This window comes from Crocodylus porosus, unplaced genomic scaffold (assembly GCF_001723895.1).
Source record: "Crocodylus porosus isolate Cpor-Errol unplaced genomic scaffold, CroPor_comp1, whole genome shotgun sequence".
Lineage (NCBI taxonomy): Eukaryota > Metazoa > Chordata > Crocodylia > Crocodylidae > Crocodylus > Crocodylus porosus.
Genome location: NW_017728911.1, coordinates 23490229 through 23511865, shown reverse-complemented (window position 1 = coordinate 23511865; position 21637 = coordinate 23490229). Strand labels below are relative to the sequence as shown.

At 45.2% G+C, this 21637-nt stretch overlaps 1 protein-coding gene across 1 annotated transcript in view; it reads left to right on the top strand.

Moving 5' to 3' along the window:
* The window catches only part of ATP8B4 (ATPase phospholipid transporting 8B4 (putative)), a 185890-nt gene that overhangs the window by 86177 nt on the left and 78076 nt on the right, over positions 1-21637 (top strand). The window contains 2 exon segments of the mRNA XM_019533652.1: positions 5743-5825; positions 20951-21109. Of these exon segments, the coding sequence (XP_019389197.1) occupies positions 5743-5825; positions 20951-21109 (242 nt within the window).

The following is a 21637-nucleotide window of genomic DNA, read 5'->3' as shown; positions in this document are numbered from 1 at the left end:
GCGGCTAGGATCTGGAACCAACTTCCAAGGGAAGTGGTGCTGGCTCCTACCCTGGGGGTCTTTAAGAAGAGGCTTGATACCTACCTGGCTGGAGTCATTTGAGCCCAGTTTTTCTCCTGCTCAGGCGCAGGGTCGGACTTGAAGATCTACAAGGTCCCTTCTGAAACTACTTCTATGATTCTATGACTCCCCATGTACCTCTGTACTTTTACCTGTGCTACTACATCCCCCTTCCCCCACTCTGTCCCTCATCCCCGATGCCTCCATTTTCACTGACTGGCTTTCTTTACTATTCCTTCTGTGGTGGGCCAGCAGGGGGTGCTCCTGCACTGAGCCACCCACCTCACTGTGCCTGACCACCTTCCAGGTTCAAAGTGCCTCCCTGGGGGTGACTTAGGGCTGACCCCCCTTTCTGGAGCACACCCACCAGCCTGGGGTATTGCTGCCACCACCCAGGGCCAGGCTTGATCCTGGCACTGTTTCCCCTGGGAAACACAGGCCTAGTAGCCCTCAAGGTTACTTGACTTGGAGTGCTTCCCTCAGTCGGAAGTACAAGTAGTGGTCTCCCTTAGTCAGCTGAACCAAGGGGACCCCAAGGCATAATCTAGACCCACTCCCAATAAGTCTCCCATGCTAGGTACAAAGGAGAACTTTATTGGTTACAAGAAGTAAGGTTGGAATTAGGGTACAGAGTTGAGTAGTATAAGAGAAATTCGATAGTGCAAACAGGGTGGCTGGGTAGCCTTTGATCATGCATCTCTGAGTTACTGCAAGCTATATATCTAGTTAGATCTCACAAGTATCATCCAGAGGCAGGTGGAGATTTCCTCTGGAGGCAGGCAGTTCATTGGTCATGAGTTTTGAGAGAAAGAGCAAGTTTCGGATGGTCCAGCTCTTCTCTCTCTCTGAGTTTTCCTCATGGCTCCTGTCCCTCCTCCTGGGTAGTCCTTAAATTATATAGCCCTTAATACCTCATTTACCTGGTCCAATGGAGGCCAGCACCTGTTGGATGCCAGCCAACCAACTTGAAATACATCACTAGTTGCTGGGCAGACTGGCAGAGTCTCTAGCCCCCTCCCAGTCAGGTTGGGATGCTTAACAATAGGGAGTGTAAGCCCCTCACCCAGGTATGTGATGCCAGTCATGTAGGCAGAAGGAGCAGGTTTCTCTCCTCCCTCAGGAATGTATCCAACTCAGGTTACAACTCAGGGTTACCTAAAGAGCCCATATTAACCAAACTGTCACCGAGCAGAGTTTTTGGGGAGAGACATTCTGCCACACCTTTCATCTTTCATCCAGAACCAGCAGACACACCAGCTGCAGGTGGTTCCTCAGCCTTATAAAGTGTTTTTCAACCCAAAGGCTGGCATCCCAGGCAGCTAAGCTGAGCTCACCTGGAGCCTCACAACTCCACTGCAACCAGCAAGCCTCAAGCCTGTCAAAGACGTGACATGTCTGGGCTTTCCCCAGCCAGGAGGACTGTGTCCATTTGTGCATTAGCTTGAGGTTATGGCACCTCCTACCTGCCTTTCACTAGGGGTTCATTGGTCCTGGCATTTATGGGGTTGCCGTGCCACCAGCAGTCCCACCAGGCCTCCCTATTGGCAGTGGTTGGAGTGGAGGAGCCTGGCTGGTGCTGGGAGTGCTAGCATGGGAAAGTGGATCCCCCTCTTCCACATCCCCAAACCTCTTCCCTTCTGCCTCCCTGACTCTGTTGACTAGCACCTGCAGGGTGCAGTTTCAGTAGTCATGCCTAGTACCTAGGGTCTCCTCCTTCCCCATAGCTCCAGCTCATACCTCTAAGTTTGTCCTGGCATGGTAGTGAGCTCAACAGGGACATGTCCTTGCCCTGCTGGCTGATGATTCAATGAGTGGTATGCCCCCTCAAGCTGATAGTGGGGCATTAACTGGTTTTTAAAAACTAAAAAAGGAAATAGATGCAGATGGAGTGAGGAGGGTGGCACTCAGTCCATCTACAGGTAGAACTTGGGGAACCCCAGCAGCAGGAGGTTCACTTTCAAGAACACCAGCTGCTCCACCAAACCAGAATCCAACCAGGTGTGGTGGGGGGGGTCACAACATCCCCAGCAATGCTGAACACCCTCTTACTTGGAACACTGGTTGGTGGACAGCACAGGTGTTGCCGGGCAACCGTGGCCTGATCTTGCCACATCTGGCTGCGACTTGCCCAGTAGGCCAAGGGGTTGCAGTCCAGTGGCTCCACATTCTTAGTGAGATAGGTAACCACTGGAGCCTCGGTGCTACCTGCCTGAGGCTGGGGTCTGGTACTTTTGGATCCCAGTATTGAAGCCATGCCCTTGGCCCACATTGGCAGTGGTTGGAGTGGAGGAGCCTGGCTAGTGCTGGGAACGCTAGCATGGGAAAGTGGATTCCCCTCTTCCACATCCCCAAGCCTCTTCCCTTCTGCCTACCTGACTCTGTTGACCAGCACCTGCGTCTAGTGGTGGAGGGTTTTGGTGCAGCTGGTGCACATGCTCCCCTTCACCTTTGGGTCGCACATGCATGCCAGCATGTGGACTGTACTGGACCACAAAGGATCCAGCCATCTCCTGATGCCCTCTGTCAGCCACCTCACCAGTGCCTGCACGTCTGGTGACAGTGGCTTGCTCCAGCCAGGAACATTGATCCCTTGGAACTTCTCCATTTGGTTCTCCAGTTCCCTCATTATGGAGATCATCTGGCCAAGGAGGGCATCACCAGCACTGAGCATCTCAGTGGCCTTGAGGAAGGGCTTGAGGACCACCAAGATCTGTGAGATGGTACCCCACTCAGCTCTGTTAAGGAGACTGCTGATCCTGATGTCCCCAAGGAAGTCCATGTCATGGATGGCCTTCTGTTGCTCCACCAGCCTCTCAAGTATCACGTATGTGGAGTTCTACCGAGTCTCCACATCCTGCATGATTTTGTGCTATGGAATGCTCAGCTCTGCCTGTTTCTCCCACAGCATCTTGCCCCTTTTGGCGCTGTGGTGGAAGGTAGCCTGCCACTTTTCTGCATTTTGAAAGGAGGAGACAGTCATTCTGCTGCTGGTGCCTATTTCTGGAATTAGGGGAGGTGGTTCAGGTGCAGGAACATCAGGTACTGCTTCCACCTCCTTGCTTCCATTGGCAGCAGGAGCCTCATGGCTGCTCGAGAAGAGGATGCATCTATATTTGGGGGGTGTGGGAGGGGAGCTTGCAGCTCTAGCTCTCCCCCTACCCTCTCTAGCCCCTCTCCCTCCCCTGCCAGAAGACCTGGCACCTGCCTTTCCAGCACACTTCATATTGATCTTTCCTGTGCTGCAAAAGGTGTGTACGTGTCTGACTTCTTCTGGGTTTTGTTTGCTTTGTGCTGTGTGTAGTGGACTGTGGCTTGCTGATAATTATTGATTATAAATAACTATATGGTGTGTGTTGTTCTCCTGTGATGTGTGACTGACTTCTCCTTCTTCTTCTAAGACTGAGTTCTGTATTGTGTGTTAATCTCAATCTGAATCTCTGTCTGACTTCTTCTGTGTTGTCTTTAGTCTGTATGTCAACTAAGTATAATAATATTAATAACTAATAACTATATATAATCTGAATCTCTTCTTCGTCTATGAATATATGACTTTTTCTTCTTCTATGATGTGTGTGAGTGAGTGATGGATCACACTGCCAGGGAAAACACTGAGCTGTCTCTTTAAGAAGTACTGGAGACAAAAAAGAAAACAAATATAAATGGAAAGAAATGAATTGGATAAGTAAAGTAGAGGGATTCTAAAATAAATTAAGCTTAGCTATATCCTATCCAATCCTTTCTAAGAACAAAAAGGAGCAGGCAACTGACTAGGAAGCCGAGCCAGTCCAGTACATTTTTGACGCTGTTGCTCAGAACCAGCTCACAAAAAGGCACAAAAAGCCTGCAGATAGAGGCTTTTGTGCTGTTTCTATGTCCCTCCCCCAGACACTGTGATTGGAAGGGGACTCAGGGAGAAATCACACTCACTGGCCAACTAAAGCTTTCACATCTTCCCCCTCCCTCTTCTAAGTTCCTGTTTCCCCTCAAAGACTGCCTTCTGAATTGCCAAATTTCATCCAAATCTTTTCCGAATCTATTCAGAAAATTTAAAGCTTTGAGTGATTAGGTTTGGATTTGGAGATTTGGCCTCTGAATTGGGCCGAATCTTTTCCAAATCTAATTGTGAGCCGAAGCGTCGCACAGCCCTATCAGATACCATGATGATAGACCAAAGCAGAAGAACTTAGAGAAAATGATGTGAATAGTTGTTTTTATAGAGCTGCTGTTTTATGGTTTGTCTTATTAAATACAAAAATTTTAATGAAATACAGAAATTGGAAAGTCAGAAAAGCACATAAAATCATAGTAAGAAAAGCAGAGGTTAAAAGTTGTATATTAACAAACTAATTTGTTGCATATCAAACCACATGAATCTTTCATATTCAGTTTCTGAATATCTTCTGGAAATAGCCTACCAAAAATAGTTTTCTCAACCACATATATCCAAATCAGAATTAATATCTTTAAGAGAATTAATATTCTAGGAGTAATACAGGCATCTTGAATAAATAACTGACTGACAATATTGTTTTTGATGCTGGTAAATGTGTAGGCATTTTTTGGGCATGAACATAGCTTAACTTCCATTAAAAATTAAATCCTTAATTTGCGTTGTTTTATTGTTGAATATCTGTTCCAACAACCATATGAACATGTGTTTGGTTAGGAGACATTGGGCATGTCTACATGAGATGTGTACTGTGCAGTTGACTAATTAACTGCACAGTAAATGTCTTAGTATCTGCACATGTGCCCCTACTAGGGCACACAAAACTATTAACTCTGAAGCCGGGTAGTACTTGTAAATACAAGTACTAGCCTGCTGTGGAGTTTTTTGAGGGCAGTAGTGCATGTGTAGATGCTGAGCTGGCTGATTGGGGCATGAAGGTGCCGTAATGCGCTGGCTGCCTGCCAGCTAGCCGTGTGCTGAAGCACCCTCATGCCCCAGCCAGTGCTTCAGCAGCACATTGACCCCAGTTGCAGCAGCCATAGCCTGACAGGGAGATCTCCCGGGTCCCTTGCCAGCTGGGGCTGTTGCAACTTGGCTCAATGTGCTGTGGTCCAGGCATACATGCAGACATCTGCCCAGGAGCTTTTCTCTAGCAATAAACTGAAGATTAATCGAGTGTTCTAATTGGAATGCATTGGAGTAGGTGTCAAGCACGTGTCTAAGTGCCCTTAAAGAAAATATTTTTTCTTTGCTAAAAAACAGCTTTTGAGGATATATCCAAACTTCCAGACTTATCTGACATATGTGGGACACTGAAACAGGTTATTTCTAGGGTGCCTCACATTTTTTATTGTTTAAAAGCAACTGAATTTAACATGGTGTTTAACCTCCTTTCAGCTTGCAACTATTTTATTATTCCTATTGTATTTGGTAACTTCTGTATGATATAAGGTAGTCTCTGACTAAATCATGTTATGTCCTCTGTTGAAGAAACTATAGTTGTGCAGTTATTGATACCAGCACTTAAAAAATAAAGATCCTTTCCAATTTTAAAGTCAGTTGCAAAAATATTCAGGTATAATGACATTAAAAGGAGCTGTCTGAACATCTATCCCAGGCCACAAAATTAGATATTTAGTACTGAGCATTGGATCTTGGGGATGAAGAGTAAGTTACAATGAGAGGGGATTTCAGAAAGTATTCTATATAAAGGGTTGTCTTTTATTTTACAGTGAGACTAACCTAAAAGTACGTCAGGCTTTACCAGTTACTTCAGAACTTGGAGCAGATATTAGGAGACTTGCAGAGTTTGATGGTAAGTGGTGATAAAAGTAAATTCTTTAGAACCAAGGTTTTGTGGGGGTCGGGGGGTTGTTTGTTTGGTTTTTTATTGCTTTCGTTTCTTGCTGCTTTTTGAGTAAAAAAGTAAATGACTCCACATAAATGAGGCCAAGCTCCTCTCTTCTGTCATGACTAGAGGTGTTTACCAATATGATTCTCACATCCCAAATTATTATCCTGTTTTAAGGAATGTCTTGACTGATTTGTTTTTCAATCTTGTTACTTTAAATAAGTTAGATTAATCTGATGGGAAAAGTCTAGTTAAAATGCAGGCTAATGCATTCAAAACCATGTTATCTGGTTATATTGTATCTTAACTTTGTTAGGCTAATTTGGTTGAAAAAATGAATCTTTTTTCTGTTCAAGACTGGATCACTGTGAAATTGAAGACATTTAATGCATTTCTCTTCCCTTCCCCTTACACAGTTAATACATTTGCCTTTTCTTGACACCAGTACACTTTTATCATACTCTGAAAAATCTTAGGCACAATATAAATCACTTAGGGTGGGTACATAAATACAGGCAGTCTACAGAGGAGACACTCTCACTGGTGGTGCTGTACATAATGTGCCATGAGTTAGAGTACCATTGAACCTAACAGGTGCTCACCTGTTGGGTTGGGGTAGGGGGCTCAGGGCCTGCCTGCATCGGCCCTGACTGGCAGGCAGGGGTACTCCAGCAGCCTCCGCCCCTCTCTCCACCTTCACCACCCCACAGCTGGCAACTGTCAGCAGTGGCTCAACCGCCTGGTATGGGAAGGAGTGGATGTAGGTTTCCTCTGAGAAGTCCTGGCCCAGTGCCCAAAGCAGCGCCCCGAGGGCGGCAAAGAGCGGTTGCAGCTGGGGGCAGCTGAGGAAGGCGTGGAAAATGTCCTCTTCCAGCACCCCTGGGCAGAAGGGGCAGGCCGCTGAGTCCACCGGGTCCAGGTGGTGCACAAAGGTCAAAAAAAAAAAAAGAAGTCTGTCTGTCTGTCTGTCTTTTAATTTCATAGACACTGGGGCTGGAAGGGACCTTGCAAGATCATTGGATCCAGCCCCCTGCCCAAAGGCCTGGAAGTCAGCAGGGGTCAAAAGTTCCCAGCAAGATAAGGCATCAAAGTGTTTTTTGAAAGTATCCAGAGTAGGTATTTGCACCACCTCTTGCGGGAGTCTATTCAAGGCCCTGGAGACTCGAACAGTAAAGAAGTTTTTCCTTATGTCCAGCCAAAAAAAGGGTTTTCCAGAAGTTTGTGACAGTTGAACTTTGTCTTCCCATGGGGTGCCCTGGTGAACAGTTGTTCCCCCAGTTCCTGTTGCACACCCTTATGTACTTATGGGCTGCCACCAAGTCACCCCTGAACCCAGGGGCAATGCATAGAGGGTGTACGTGCACTCCCTGAGCATGGTGTACCCCCTACAAAAAGGCTCTGCTCCCCCCGCTGCCGCCACTGCAGGCAGCATCTGCAGGTAGTCAGTGATTGCCGCAGGCTGCCACCGACACTGCCAGCAGCATCTGCAGGTCCTCCCCCGCACTGCAGGAGCTCTTGCTTACCACTGCTCTGCTCCTGCTGCCTCCATGCCCCCCCAGCCACCGTGGGCACATGTCATTCATACCTGAGCCTATGCTTTTCCAGGCTGAAGAGTCCCATGTTTCCCAGCCTCTCTTCATAAGGCCTATGCTCTTGTCTTGTAAACATTTGCTTGGCTCTCCTCTGGACTTTCTCAAGCTTCTCCACATCCCTTCTGACTTGCAGAGTCCAGAACTGGACACAGCATTTTAGCTGTGGTCTCACCAAGGGTGAGTAAAGTGGGAGGATGATTTCCTGGGTCTTGCTTGAGATGCATCAGTAGATGCAAGCCAGAGTTTTGTTTGCTTTGCCAGTTGTGGTGTCGCATTGGTGGCTCATGTTCATCTTGTGGTCTCTCATGACTCCCAAGTCTCTTTGAATCATGGTCCTAGTGAGCGTAGCACTGCCAAGCCCATAAGTGTGGTGTGGGTTTTTTCCCCAGAGGTGGAGCACCTTGCATTTTTCAGTGTTGAATGCCATCAGGTTTTGATCTGTAAGCTGCTGAGGTCAGCCTGGATTGCCAGGCTATCCTCTAGAGTGACTGCACTTCCCTATGGTTTGGTGTCAACAGACTTAGCCAGTCTACTTCTGACACCAAAGTCCAGATCGTTTCTAAACACATTGAAGTATACAGGTCTGAGAACAGAGCCCTGGGGGGCACCACTGGTCACCATGCACCATGTTGTTTTGGTTCCATCAACTATCACTCTCTGGGTCTGTCCATGGAGCCAGTTCCCCAGCCATTGGACCATGAAATTGTTGCGGTCACAATTCCTCAGTTTTTCCATAAAGGGCATCATGGGACACCAGGTCAAAGGCTTTCTTGAAGACCAAAAGAGGAGTGGTCTACCTCCTCTCCTTTGTCCAGGTGATGTGTCACCTGGTCATAGAAGGAAAGTCAGACAAGATCTACCCACAACAAAGCTGTGTTGGCCATGTCTCAGAATGTTACCTTCTATTAGCCTGTTGTTAATGGTTTCTTTGATGATTTTTTCCAAGATTTTTCCAGGGATTGAGGTCAAACTGATTGGCCTGTAGTTCCCTAGATCTTCCTTCCACCCTTTCTTGAAGATGGACACCACATTGGTCCTCTTCCAATCTTCAGGCACCTCACCTGAGCACCACAAGTTCTTGAATTTCATCGCCATTGGATGTTCTATGATGTCAAGCAGTTCCTTTAGCACTCTTGGGTGCATGCTGTCTGGGCCGGCTGATTTGTGGATGTCCAGCCTCTCAAGATGTTCCTTCACAAGATCAACGCCAATGATGGGGGCATGTTTGCCTTTCCCCTGGTGATCCTGAGTCTTGTCAGACAGGGTGATACCATTGGGCTGTTGGAAGACTGACACAAAGTAGTCATTAAGGACATTGGCTTTTTCCTGGGTGTCAGTTATCAGCTGCCCCACTTTGTTTAATAAGGGTCCAGTATTACCCTTATTCTTTTTCAGACTTCCCACATATCTGAAGAAGGATTTTTTTATTGTCTTTGATTTGTGTGGTCAGTGTGAGCTCAGTTTCAGCCTTGGCTTTCCTAGTTCGCTCCCTACAGGTGTGGGCCAGTGCTAAATACTCCTTCTTAGTGGTGTTTCCCATCTTCCATCCCTTATAAGCTGCTTTTTTTTTTAGGTGCAGAAGGTCCATAATCAGCATTCCCTCTAAGCTGCATGGTGTGCACAGCTGTGCACATGCCACGCAGCTTAGAGGGAACACTGTCCATGAGTTCCTTATTGAGCCAAGGGTGTCACCCAGCCCTTTTGCTCCTTTTTCTGTGGGCTGGAATGGACTTTGCTTGTGCTTCAAGAATTGCATCCTTGAGGAGTGACCACTCATCTTGGACTCTACTCCCTGTCAGATATGGTTTCTCAGGGCCGCAACAACTAGCCTCCTAAGCTTGTGAAAATTGGCTTTCCTAAAGTTGAGGACTTCTGGATTGCTGACTGACTTGTCAGCTTTGCAGTTAATAGAGAAGGTGATGGACTTGTGGTCACTGTGTCCCAGCTTCCCTTCAATTCTCAGGTTGCTCACTTGATCATCCCCTTGGGCGAGCACCAGGTCCAGCAGCACCTTGCCCCTTGTTGGTCCACAGAATTCTTGTGACAAATAGAACTCATCAGTTATTTGATTTGGCTGAGCGCTCTTCCCATGAGCTGTCTGGGTAGTTGAAGTTGCCCTGGCGAATTTGTGGTCAAGTTCTTTCTCTTGAGGTCTGTCAAGCAGGCTAATATCCTTGGATTGGTGGAATACTGATTTGAAGTATTCATTCAGGAGTTTGTCCTCAGGAGACCGTCCTGAGGATTGGTTATCAGCCATCCTATTTCATCATCAGGGCCCTATGCTTCCCTTTTTTTTCCTCTTGACTTCCTACATATCTAAAGAAGGACTTTTTGTTGTCCTTGATTCTGGTTGCCAATCTGTATTCAGTTTGTGCTTTTGGTGTCCTGATCTGATCCATACAGGTGCAGGCTGTTGCAGAATACTCCTTTTGGTTAGTTATTCCTGACTTCCATCCTTTGTAGGCTTCTCGTTTTAATTTCAGGAGGTCCATGACTTCCCTGTTGAGCCAAGGAGGGTCTCCCAGACCTTTTGCTGCTTTTCTTATGAAAAGGAATGGACTTCCTTTGAGCTTTTAGGATTTCTTTCTTGAAGAACGACCACTCTTCTTGTACCCTGTTCCTCATCAGACCATGATCCCTCAGGTCAACCAATCCCCTGAGCTTGTGGAAGTCAGCTTTTCTGAAAACAAGGATTTCTACTTTACTGGCCAGATTCCCTGACTTAGGCTGGATGGAAAAAGTGATCATCTCATGGTTGCTGTTGCCTAGTTTCCCTGTGATCCTCAGGTTGCTCACTAGATTGTCCTATTTGGCCAGAACCAAGTCTAGGAGCGCCTTGCCCCCCCGGTCAGCCTGCAGACTTTTTGTGTTAGATAGAGCTCCTCAATACAAATGAGGAAGTCTTGTGAGAGATCAGATCTAGTTGAGTGCTCATCCATGAGGTCTCTGGGTAGTTGAAGTCACCCATGATGATCATGCTCTGAGAGTGTGCAGCCTCTGCCAGTTCTCCAGCTAATTCCTGGTTGAGCAGTTTCTCTTCATTTGGAGGTCTAAAATAAACTCCTACAGTTAAATTCCCTTCCCTGTGCTCTCCCCATATCTTAACCCAGAGGGTCTCAAGTCACCCTTCTTTGTTTCCAAGCTTTTCTTCTAGGGAGGTGTAATGTTCCTTCACATAAACTCCACTGCCTTTCTTCCCAACATGATCCTTCCTATACAGTGTCCAATCATAGGTGAAGCCCCACCAGGTCTCTGTGATCCCTATGAGATCGTATTGGTTGTTGGTTAACAGGAGGGCCAGTTCCTTCTGCTTGGTTCCCATGCTTCTGGCGTTAGTGTACAGGCAACTAAGCCTGCCATTGGAGGCCATAGCCTTTTGGGTGAGCAATGGAATAACCTGTCCACTGGCCGGTGTCAGAAAAAGCTTCTTATTGTACCCTGGGATGCTGGTTTCAATGTTGCCATTTTTGGGGCTTGTGCTAGTGGTTGATAGCCCATCCCCTAGCAATTTCAGTTTAAAGCCATATCCAGAAGGTCCACCATTCTAGCAGAGAAAAGCTTCTTCCCCTTTGGCATGAGGTGGATGTCATCCTTTCCCAACAGGCCACAGTGCCAGAGGTGCATGCCATGGCTGAAGAGGCTGAAGCCCTTGCAGAGTCTTCTGTTTACTTCTATGCATCTATCCCTCCTGTACCTGTGACCTGCAACTGGGAGGACGGAGGAGATGACTGCCTGTGTGCCCGATGCCTTGAGCCCACCCCCCCAGAGCCCTGTAATCTGTCATGATTGTTCCTGGCCATGTCATTCACACCCACATGGATGAGAAGCATGGGGTAGTGGTCACAGGGCTGGACAAGTTTCTGGGATCCTTTCAGTTACATCCTAGATGCGAGCCCCTGGGAGGCAGCAGACCTTACAGATTAGGGGATTGGGGCAGCAGATTGCTCCCTTGATCCCCGTTCAGGAGGAAGTCACCCACCACAACCACCTTGCATCTCTTCTTTGTGGGGGCTGGCTGCCTTCCTTCTTCCAGAGCTGTTGCTTCCTCTGATGACACTGCTGGTGCTGTGAGAAGTGCTTACCTGTTTCACAGTTTCAGGGGAGGAGTAACCCTGGTGCTGCATATGTTGGGGCCAGAGATTTCATAGATTTCATAGACATTAGGGCTGGAAGGGACCTCGGAAGATCATTGAGTTCAGCCCCCTGCCCCAGGGGCAGGAAGTCAGCTGGGGTCACAGGATCCCAGCAAGACAGACATCCAATTGACTCTTTAAAGGAGTCCAGAGTAGGTGCTTGCACCACCTTGGGGGCTCAGGCAGTGAAAAAGTTCTTTCTTATGTCCAGCCTGAAATGGTCTTGGAGGAGTTTGTGACCATTTGACCTTGTCATCCCATGGGGCACCCTGGTGAACAGGTGGTTCCCTAGGTCCTGATGTACACCCCTTGTGTACATCAGGACCATCATAGGCAGCCACCATGTCCCCCCTGAGCCTGCACTTTTCCAGGGTGAAGTGTCCCATAGCTCTCAGCCTCTCATCATAAGGCCTGTTTTCCTGCCCTCTGATCATGTGCGTGGATCTCCTCTGGACTCTCTCAAGCTTCTCCACATCCTTTTTAAATTGTGGAGGCCAGAATTGGATGCAGTACTCCAGCTGCGGCCTCAACAAGACTGAGTATAGCGGGAGGATGACATCCTGGGATTTGCTAGAGAAGCAGCTATGGATTTAAGCCAGAGTTTTGCTCACTTTGCTGGCTGCAACATCACTTTGGTGGCTCATATTCATCTTGTGGTCAATCATGACCCCCAAGTCCCTTTTGGCCGTGGTGCTAGCAAGCGTAGCACTGCCGAGCCTATAAGCATGCTGTGGGTTTTTCTTCCCAAGGTGGAGTACCTTTCATTTTCTGGTGTTGAAGGCCATCGGGTTTTGTCTGCCCATTTTCCGATCCTGTCAAGGTCAGCCTGAATCGCCATCCTGTCCCCGGGTGTGGACGGTTTACCCCAAAGTTTGATGTCATCAGTGAACTTGGCCAGTCCGCTTCTGATACCAATGTCCACATTATTAATGAAGATATTGAAAAGAATAGGCCCAAGGACAGAGCCTTGGGGGACCCCATTGGTCACAGCGCACCACAATGATTGACTTCCATCAACTACCACTCTCTGGGTCTGACCTCAGAGCCAATTCCCCAGCCAGTGGACTGGGATGTAGCCAAGGCTACAGTTTGCCAGTTTTTCTATGAGATGATCATGGGATACCAGATCAAAAGCTTTTTTAAAATCCAGATATATGACGTCAATCTCTTTTCCCTTGTCCAGGTGATATGTCACCTGGTCGTAGAAGGAGATAAGATTGGTCAGGCAAGACCTACCCGCAACAAACCTGTGCTGGCTATCCCTCAGGATGTTGCCTTCAGCCAGTTTGTCAAGAATGGTCTCTTTGATGATATTTTCCAAGGTCTTCCCTGGGATAGAGGTCAGACTGTTGGGCCTGTAGTTCCCCGGATCTACTTCCCTCCCTTTCTTGAAGATAGGCACCACATTAGCCTTCTTCCCATCTTTGGGCAGTTCACCTGAGCACCACGAGTTTTCTAAGATGCGTGCCAGTGGCAGACCTATGATGTCTGCCAGCTCCTTAAGTAATATGAGGTGTAAGCTGTCTGAGCCGGCTGACTTGAAGATGTCCAGCCTCTCAAGGTGTTCCTTCACATGGTCAACATTGATGAAGAGTAACAGCTCTACCTGAAGGGTAACAGATGATTGTCTTCCAGGCAACTCCAGAATAGGATTCTAGGTTCGTGTCATCTTTGTCCTTCTTCCATATAAACAAGTTTTAAGTGATCGGGAACTGGTTTAAACCTGTAACAGAATAGAAATTCAGTGCACTTAAACCACTTTCAAAATGACTGAAACTGGTTTAAAATAAACCTAGATGGCTATAGTATCAGACTTAACTGGTTTATATAACTTCTGTCCCAGGTTCCCTCCCTATTCAACTTAACTCAGAGTCCTCAATCATCCCAGGATGCCGTGCAGCCCTGGGCTGTGCTCTCTGCTCCAGCAAAGCAGGGCAGCCCCTACCCCAGCTGTAAGATCCCCAGCAGCCTGGAACCCAGCAGATTCATCCGACCCTTCCACCTCCTCTGATGGAGGAATTGGCCCATCTCCCAGCTGGGGTAGGGGGAGTAAAGTCCCCATTGTGGGCTTCGCTGTATGCTGGGCACAGCCTGGCTGAGGATCTGGAGTGGGCATTTCCCCAGCACTCCCTCCCCAGCCAACCCACTGGCTGGAGAAGGGTGTGGCTGGGTGATCATTCTGGCTCCCAGCTCAGGTGGGAGGAGTAAACACTGCACTGTGGGCTCCATGCTCCCTCCCACCATTGGACACAGCCTGGCGGGGGGTCTGGAATAGGGGGAGGGGGAGGGAAAGGATGGCTGTTTCTCCCCCCAACTCCCTCCTTAGCTTGCTTGCCAGCTGAGGAGGGGGCATCACCCATCTCCTGGCTCTAAGTGGTGGCTGGCAGGCTGGGAGGCTTGCTCTAGCATCCCCTGCCTCCTGGTATGGGCCACTGCAGGGGTCCGGCTGCCTTTCAGGTTTGAAAAGTGAACATCAGTTCACTTTGTCATTGGTTCAATCTAGGCAGTACATAGAAACCTGCAGATTGAATTGATTCAGCCTCAGACTTTTTAACTCTGTACTTAGCTGTGATGGATCTAAGGGACTGACCTGAAACACAGTGACATTGATGGAAAGACTCACGTGAATTGCTGCAATATAGTGATTCAGTTGGTGGACAAACTTCTACGTGAGCATAATTTGCATAGTAGCAAATATAGTACATTTTAAAGTTTCTTTAATATCAGTGTGCTGGGACTCTTACTGTTTGAATCAAACTTTATGATTCTTATTTTTATGTTTTAGTCAAAATTGTTTGATATAATCTGGGATGAATTTCAGGAAAATATGATATCCTTTCTTGGTGTATTGAGCAGAATTTCTTAAGGCTTTGTTTAGACTTTACATGGAATGTATTGCTAAACTCATGCATGATTTCAATAACAAAAGTTTCATGGGAATTGTTTTTTATTATTTCTATTAGTCCCTAGGTCTGTGTTAAGGCTTCATTTTTAAGATTTACTAAATATAAAGGCTGTGTTAGGAAGTAGAAAGGCTCTTTGTTTTAATGGTGTAGCTTTCAATAGCAATGAAAATGTGAGTTTAGTATTTTGGATCAATCTCATTCTTTGGTCTACAAAATACTACTGAGCTGAAAAAAAGGGGAATTGTTTTGTCTAAATAATTTATACAATTGGTAAACTCAAGTAAATGGTCCTAACATTGAAATAAATATTTATATTGAACCAGTGTCAATTTATTTAGTTTTTTATTAGAATTTTATGGATATAAAAGAGTTTTTCCAAGTAAGGAGAATCTAAAAATATACATCAGCAGCATATACTTCAGTCTAATTTCTTAAAGAAACTACAGTGTTTAAGCCTTTTCACATTTAATGTGTATTTTCAATCTTCCTGATTTTTATCTAGTGTTGTGATCTGTTTTATGCAACTTATGACAAGTTTACATATTTTGTATGACAGTTAGTACTAAATTCTGTATCAGTGCAAGGTTTAGGAGTCCTTTACAGGAAACATCCCATACTTTGTGGTCATTCTGACAGCATGTCATTCTAGCTGAAAAATAAAACATCTATGTTTAGTACAATAGCTATGCATTTTTTAGTAATTATGTTCCTAAAAGCATACAAGAAAAACTGGAAGTATATTTACCCATATCTTAATTTGAAACATTTTACAACAGGAGAAATGCAATCAAAGGGCCTTGTCACATGTTATGCTTGGGACGTATTTTATTTACTATATTTACTTGAATACAATGTAACTTTGAATTAAAGTGAAACTAAATGTATACACTTGTTATAATTTTCCATATATCGTGTATAATTATTGGAGGGTCATCTTAAATTCATCCCCCACAGTACTGCAGTGGGGAAAGCAGCAGTGGAATTGTAGGCAGCAGGGGAGTTGAGTATCTTGACCTCCATAGCCTGCCCCTCCATACCTTGTCTCCCCTGCTGCCTGCCCCTTGTGCCACTTGCCCCCCCCACGCTTTGTCCTCCCTGATGACTGCCCCCCCTCACCTTGCCCCCGGTACCACTTGTCTCTCCTCCAGTGGCTGTGCCCCCTGGTGCCTGCCCGCCCCCCATGCCTTCACTCCCTTGCCATTTGTCCCCCTCCCCTTTCCATTTGGCCCCCTACCACTGCTTATCTTGAGTTGTGGCTCTGGCTCTAGCTCTGCTCTGGCCTGGAGAACAGAGCACATGATGACTCCAGCCCTAGTCAGGCAGCAGTTATTGTGGTGGTGGCAGCTCCGTCCTTGGGCTCAGCTGGGCTTGTAGTCAGTCCCAGCCTTTTCCCCCACCACTGGTATCTTGAATATAAGAACTGCCATTTACTGGGGCAGCTCATAGGTCCATCTTGCCTTGAATTCTGTCACACTGTAGCAGGATGCTGAAAGGGAGAACGAACAGAGTATAACCAGGGTTTTTCCTCTGTTTGTCTCCCACATGTAGCCTCCAGCATTTGAGGTCTAAGAAGTTTTGAATCAGAGGCTGTATCCTTAAATCCCATGCGCAATAGTTACTGATGCACCTTTCCTTCAACAATTTGTCCAATCTCTTTTTGAATCTGTCTGTTTATGTAACATATTGTGGTGATGAGTTCCATACTTTAATTACATGATGTGTGGAAAAAAAGAACTTTCTTTTGTTAGTTTTAAACTTACCACCTCCTAGTTTCGTTTTGTCACCCCTACTTCTTGTATGGTGAGAGACAGTAAATAGTAAATCCCTATCTATTTTCCATTCACCATTTAGAATTTTGTAAAACCGTATCATGTACCCCCTTAAGTGCCTCTTTTCTAAACTGAATAGGCCCAGCCTCTGTAGTCCCTCCTCATAGAAGCCCCTCCATACCATTAATCATCCTTGTTGCCCTTCTCTCTACCTTCTCTAGTTCTTCTGTATTTTTTTTTTGAGGTGTGGGGACCAAAACTGGGTACAGTATTCAAGGTGTGGATGTGCCATGGATTTATAAAGGGGCATAATGAAACTTTGTTTTGTTCATAATTCCCTTCTTAACAATCCCTAACATTTTGTTTGCCTTTTGATGCTGCTGAGCACTGAATTGATGTTTTTAGTCAACTGTTTACAGTGATTCCCAGATGTTTTCTCTGTGTGGTAACAACTGATGTAGCACCCATCATAGTGTAGGTAAACTTGGGTTATTTTTGCCCACGTGCATCACTTTACATGGATAACTGCATGAACAATGCATGCCTCTGGAGGCTGGGTGGGGCACAGCGACCACCCACAAGTGGCCGTGGATGTGTGGCAGCAGTGAGAGAGGAGCTCTCATAGGCGGCTACAGCAGTATTGGCAGCAGGGGAGGGGAAGGGGTAGCGAGCACTGACCAGAGGTTGGCAACCACCTGCAGATGCTGCTGGCAATGTCAGCGGTGAGCAGCAGTGATCGGCGACTGCCCGCAGACGTCAGTGGTGTGGGGCAGGTGCTGGTGAGCAGTGACCACCCACAGGTGCTGCTGGCAGTGGTGGCGGCCAATCGCAGGAGGTACACATGTACCTGCATGTGTCTCGTACATGTCGCCACTGAATTTCATCTGCTGGCTTTGGTACAGTAAGAGGGGTGGGACTGACAGTCAGTCATGAATTGGCTCCATTGTGTTAGGGAGACTGGGACTGATGAAAAACCCCAACTGTTTGTCTGTACAGTACTAGCTACCCCACTGCATCAGAGCCAGTTCAAGATTCTGGTGCCGTAGGAAAACTGGGACCAACAAACCACTGATCATTATGTCCCCGTCTCAGCATGGCACTGGAATTTCCTGATCATGGAGCAGCTGGATATTAGCTCAGTAATACAATCTGAATGTACTCCTCCCCAGAAAAGTCCTAACTTTGCTATGCTACATGGCATTTAGCATGTTTTACTGCTTGAACACTTGGATGCTAGTGTTTTAAGTAGTTAGCATGTGCTAAATGTAATGTGTGACAAGGCTAGTTGGCTCAGAGAAAATCTGTGGAAAGAGAGGAAGATAAAACTCAGGAACTTTTGGTCTCTTGTTCTAATAGCTAACAAATACTGTCCTATTAATTGTACTGAACTACTCGGTATTCAAGAAGTTAAAAGTGTGTAAGGTTCTAATTTTTTTTAAAAACATTTTTCTCAAGTATAACTGATATTAAAAATACATCCCCAATAATATATTACAGCTCTTTTCATATGTTCAATTGGGATTTGGTTACTTTTATGAAAAAAACTTCTCTTTCATCATAAGCAAATTCACAAACAAAATTAATATTGTTAGGAAAATTAGGGCCCATGCCTTTACAAAAGCAGTTCTGTGATCTCGGTCAACTTTAAAGAACTTTAGAGTTATTTTATCCCCTGAACCAATTCACGTGTTTCAGGGCAGCATTATGACAAGTTAATAGATAGATCTTGGTAGACTGAGAAATAGATCAGCCAAGCAGATTTTGTGTCTAGACTTGTTAAGCTATCAAGATAATTTACAAGCTTTGGTTTTGTATTCAGATACCACCGTGGTAAGCATGGTATAAAGAGTTAGACTAGGTAGACTAAATAATGAATACACTTCAAAAGCTTTTTTCATGTAAGAGCTCTGAAGTTCATGGTGATTTTCTGAAATTTAAGAAACTGAAACTAAGACTCTTTGTCTAAACATTGTTGCAGATCTTGCAAAAACAGATTTGTAAGAAGATCTATATTAATTTTTCAGTTTGGTTTGGCTGGAAAAAGCGTGAAAACAGCATATCTCATCATATATTATCATTGCATGTGCCACCTGGAATTAGGGAGAAGAGTACATACTTTGTTCAACTTTGCATTTAAGAGTGGAAGAAAGGGGAAAATGTGATCTTTGGGATATTCATTCTGAGAGATAAATAGGCAACAACCTGCTAAAAGATTTTACCCTAAAATGGTATCTCAAATTAGGGGTTTTAGAACAGGTCCTTCTTAGGCAGGCACTATACATGCCAAGCTTAGCTTGTAGCAAATTTTTTAACATTCAACTTCTAAATCCTAGAGTATAGGAATATGAGTAAACAAAGACATAACTGTAGAACAAAGCCATTGTTTTTAAGAGGTCATGCTGAAGGTGGTGTTTTTGAAGTTAAAAACAAAATTTGTCAGAAAGGAAAATTAATGGTTGGGTGAAGTTAATACAGTGTGGTGAGTGATCTTAAAATACTGGAAACATTTCATATGAAAGTCTGCAAATGAAAGAACTCCTCTTTTACTATAGCTAAATACTACACATCTAGTTAGCTTGGTGAAACCAAATATGCATGAGGTTTCATAATAGTAAGTAAGTCACTGCACAATATGTTAAGTTGCACAGAGTTTAGCAGTCTTGCATTGTCCTGTACAACAATTTAGTTTTTACATTTTATTTAGGGCTCAAACTCTCAACCCTCAGGGCCTGTGAATTAAGGACAGATGCCTTGTAAATTTGGGAAAAGTGACCAAAACCAGGGCACTTAATTTGTACATATATCACCTCTGTATATGTGGGTGGCCTCTTCCATCACACTGTTTTCTTTTCCTCCAAGCTGTAGGCTGCCATTTCTGTTTTTTCTCCAGCAGTACTGATCCCAGTTGACTGCAGCAAGAGCTTATTTTTGCTTTATATCACATGATGTGCAAGATGCCATTAATGGAATCCTTTTAGAATATTTCACCATCTGCAGCACAGTACTGTATGTTTACTGCTTTTTCCAAATTTGAGCATTTTCTAATCAGGACCATGGAACAAATTAAACAAAAGTAGAAAGAAGAGGGGAAAAAACGTAGGACTGCTGAAAAGAATCATTGGCATTCCTATACACTCTAAATAAACACAAGCTGTATCTTGGTTAAACATGTACTGCACTTATCTGGGAGACCCAATTTTCAGGCTGAGGTATTTTTTTAATTTAATTTTGTTTTAAAGGCTACATTCTACTTATGAGAAGATCTTAAGGAGAATTCTGGTAGGAAATTTTTCAGAGTTCAGGGACATCTTTCCACTCTTAATGCAATGTAGTTATTCCTGGGGAGTAGTTTTTTTATATTTAAAGAGTAATAGTAAAGCTATGATAAAGCTGTTTCATTAGGGTTCTCTTGGTAATAAAGTTTTTCTAGAGGAGTGTTTCTCAACCTGTGGGTCATGACCCAAAGGTGGGATGTGAGAATATATGAAAGGATCATGAACAACTTAAAAAATGGACAAAAACTTGGAAACCGTGGCTTTTCCCTTGCAGTCTGTCAGAGTTCCAGCCTGCAAGGGGCTGCCTCGTGCCCCAGACACCAGGGGAGCTCAGGGCAGTAGGTCAGGAGTGAGAGGCACTGGGTGGGGACTGGCCATTAATGTTTACAAATGTGTCCTAGTATAAAAAATGTTGTGAACCACTGCTCTGGAGGATAAGAATTCTTGGCCAGCAAACCAAAAGGTCTAGTGCCTAAAGCATGAAGGTCACTACCTCCATGATTTAGAATCTGTTCTGTTTAAAAGGCAAAGATATGGATCTCAGTGATCAGTTTTCTTTTCCTTGGTTTGTTTCATAGCCTGTGGAGTTTAACTTCAGGCTTTTATCTGTGGCTGAGAGGAATATCATGCTCCTCGGTATTACTAGTCAGTGGTCTTGACCAAATGGATGAAGAAGAATAATATTATCAGTCAGAGACTTAGTTTGCCATGTGTTTGTTGCAGACTTTGAAGGCCCTGATGGCAGAAAGTATATGGTTGTAGACAAACTCCCATAGGACAGTACAAAGAGCTACTTTGTATTAATAGGCCAAATTAACATTAGTATTGCTCAGCAGCATAACTGGGGTCGGGAAGGAGGGATGCAAAAATAGCCACCACCATTGCATAGGATACAGAGCTGTCCTATTCCACTTCTGGTATTGCTAGCTGTTTCATTAGTGAGAAGCAGTTTGAGCTTGTAGATAAGGCACCGGGCTGAGACTTGAGAGAGTTTAAATATATTTCCTGTTTTATCACTCACCTGCCATGTGACTGCTGACAAGTTACTTATAATTTATGTGCTTGTCCCCTCTCTTCCCTCCACCCCATTTAGATTGTTAAATTCTTTGGGAAAGTAACAGTTTCTCACTGTGTGTTTTAGTATGATGCCTACGGCAATAGTACCCTGGTATCTGCTGGGGCTTGTAGGTACAGTACAATACAAACAATAAAACTAGTAGCGGATGGGATACAAAGGGTGCCCTCCTGGGTTGTAAAGTGTGGTAAAGCTCTGATCAGTCTTATGTAAAAAGTCTCTCCAGTCTTTTGACTAGAGTAGAAGAAGGTATCCCAGAAACTCCTTTTTAGTGTAAAATTTTATATTGGTGAATAATGTGTTAAATGAGTGATGATAATTTAATTTATCTTTTTACAGGGGAAGTTGTTTGTGAAACTCCTAACAACAAGCTAGATAAATTCATAGGAGTTCTTCTTTGGAAAGATAATAAGTACTCCCTTAATAATGAACAGATGCTTCTGCGAGGATGTGTGTTGAGAAACACAGACTGGTGCTTTGGAATGGTTATTTTTGCAGGTAAGACAAAATTTCTGTTCATTGACAATAATTTCAGGTTGTGATAATCACACATCCCAGTGTGCTTAGTGTCTTAGTGACTATGGGCACTTGTACACTTGATGATGTCATGATGTAAACGTGACGAAAATGTCACTTTGTGTGGTTTAATGGTGTCACGTGCACTAGTTTTGAGGGTTTTAGATGAGCTTGCATCATTGCAAACTAAACTACATCTGATGTTGCAGCTATTAGTCAGCTCATCCCCCAGCACCAGGAGAGGCAGGTAGGCTTTGCAGAAAAAAGGATTGGGCCCATTGCCGTTTCTGCCAGAAGCGGCAAGAAGCCCGATACTTTTTTTTTTTTTTTTTGCCAGAGCCTGCCCGGGGGGTGGGGGAGGGTGAGGTGCTGGCAGGCCAAGCAGCTCCTGAGCTGCGGGGGGCCCTGGTCCTTCCTTCTGCAGTGATGGTGCCCCTGGAATTGCCTGGGCTGGCTGTTAGCAGGCCAGGTGCTGCCCCAGCTCAGAAGCAGCACCAGGCCTGATCCAAC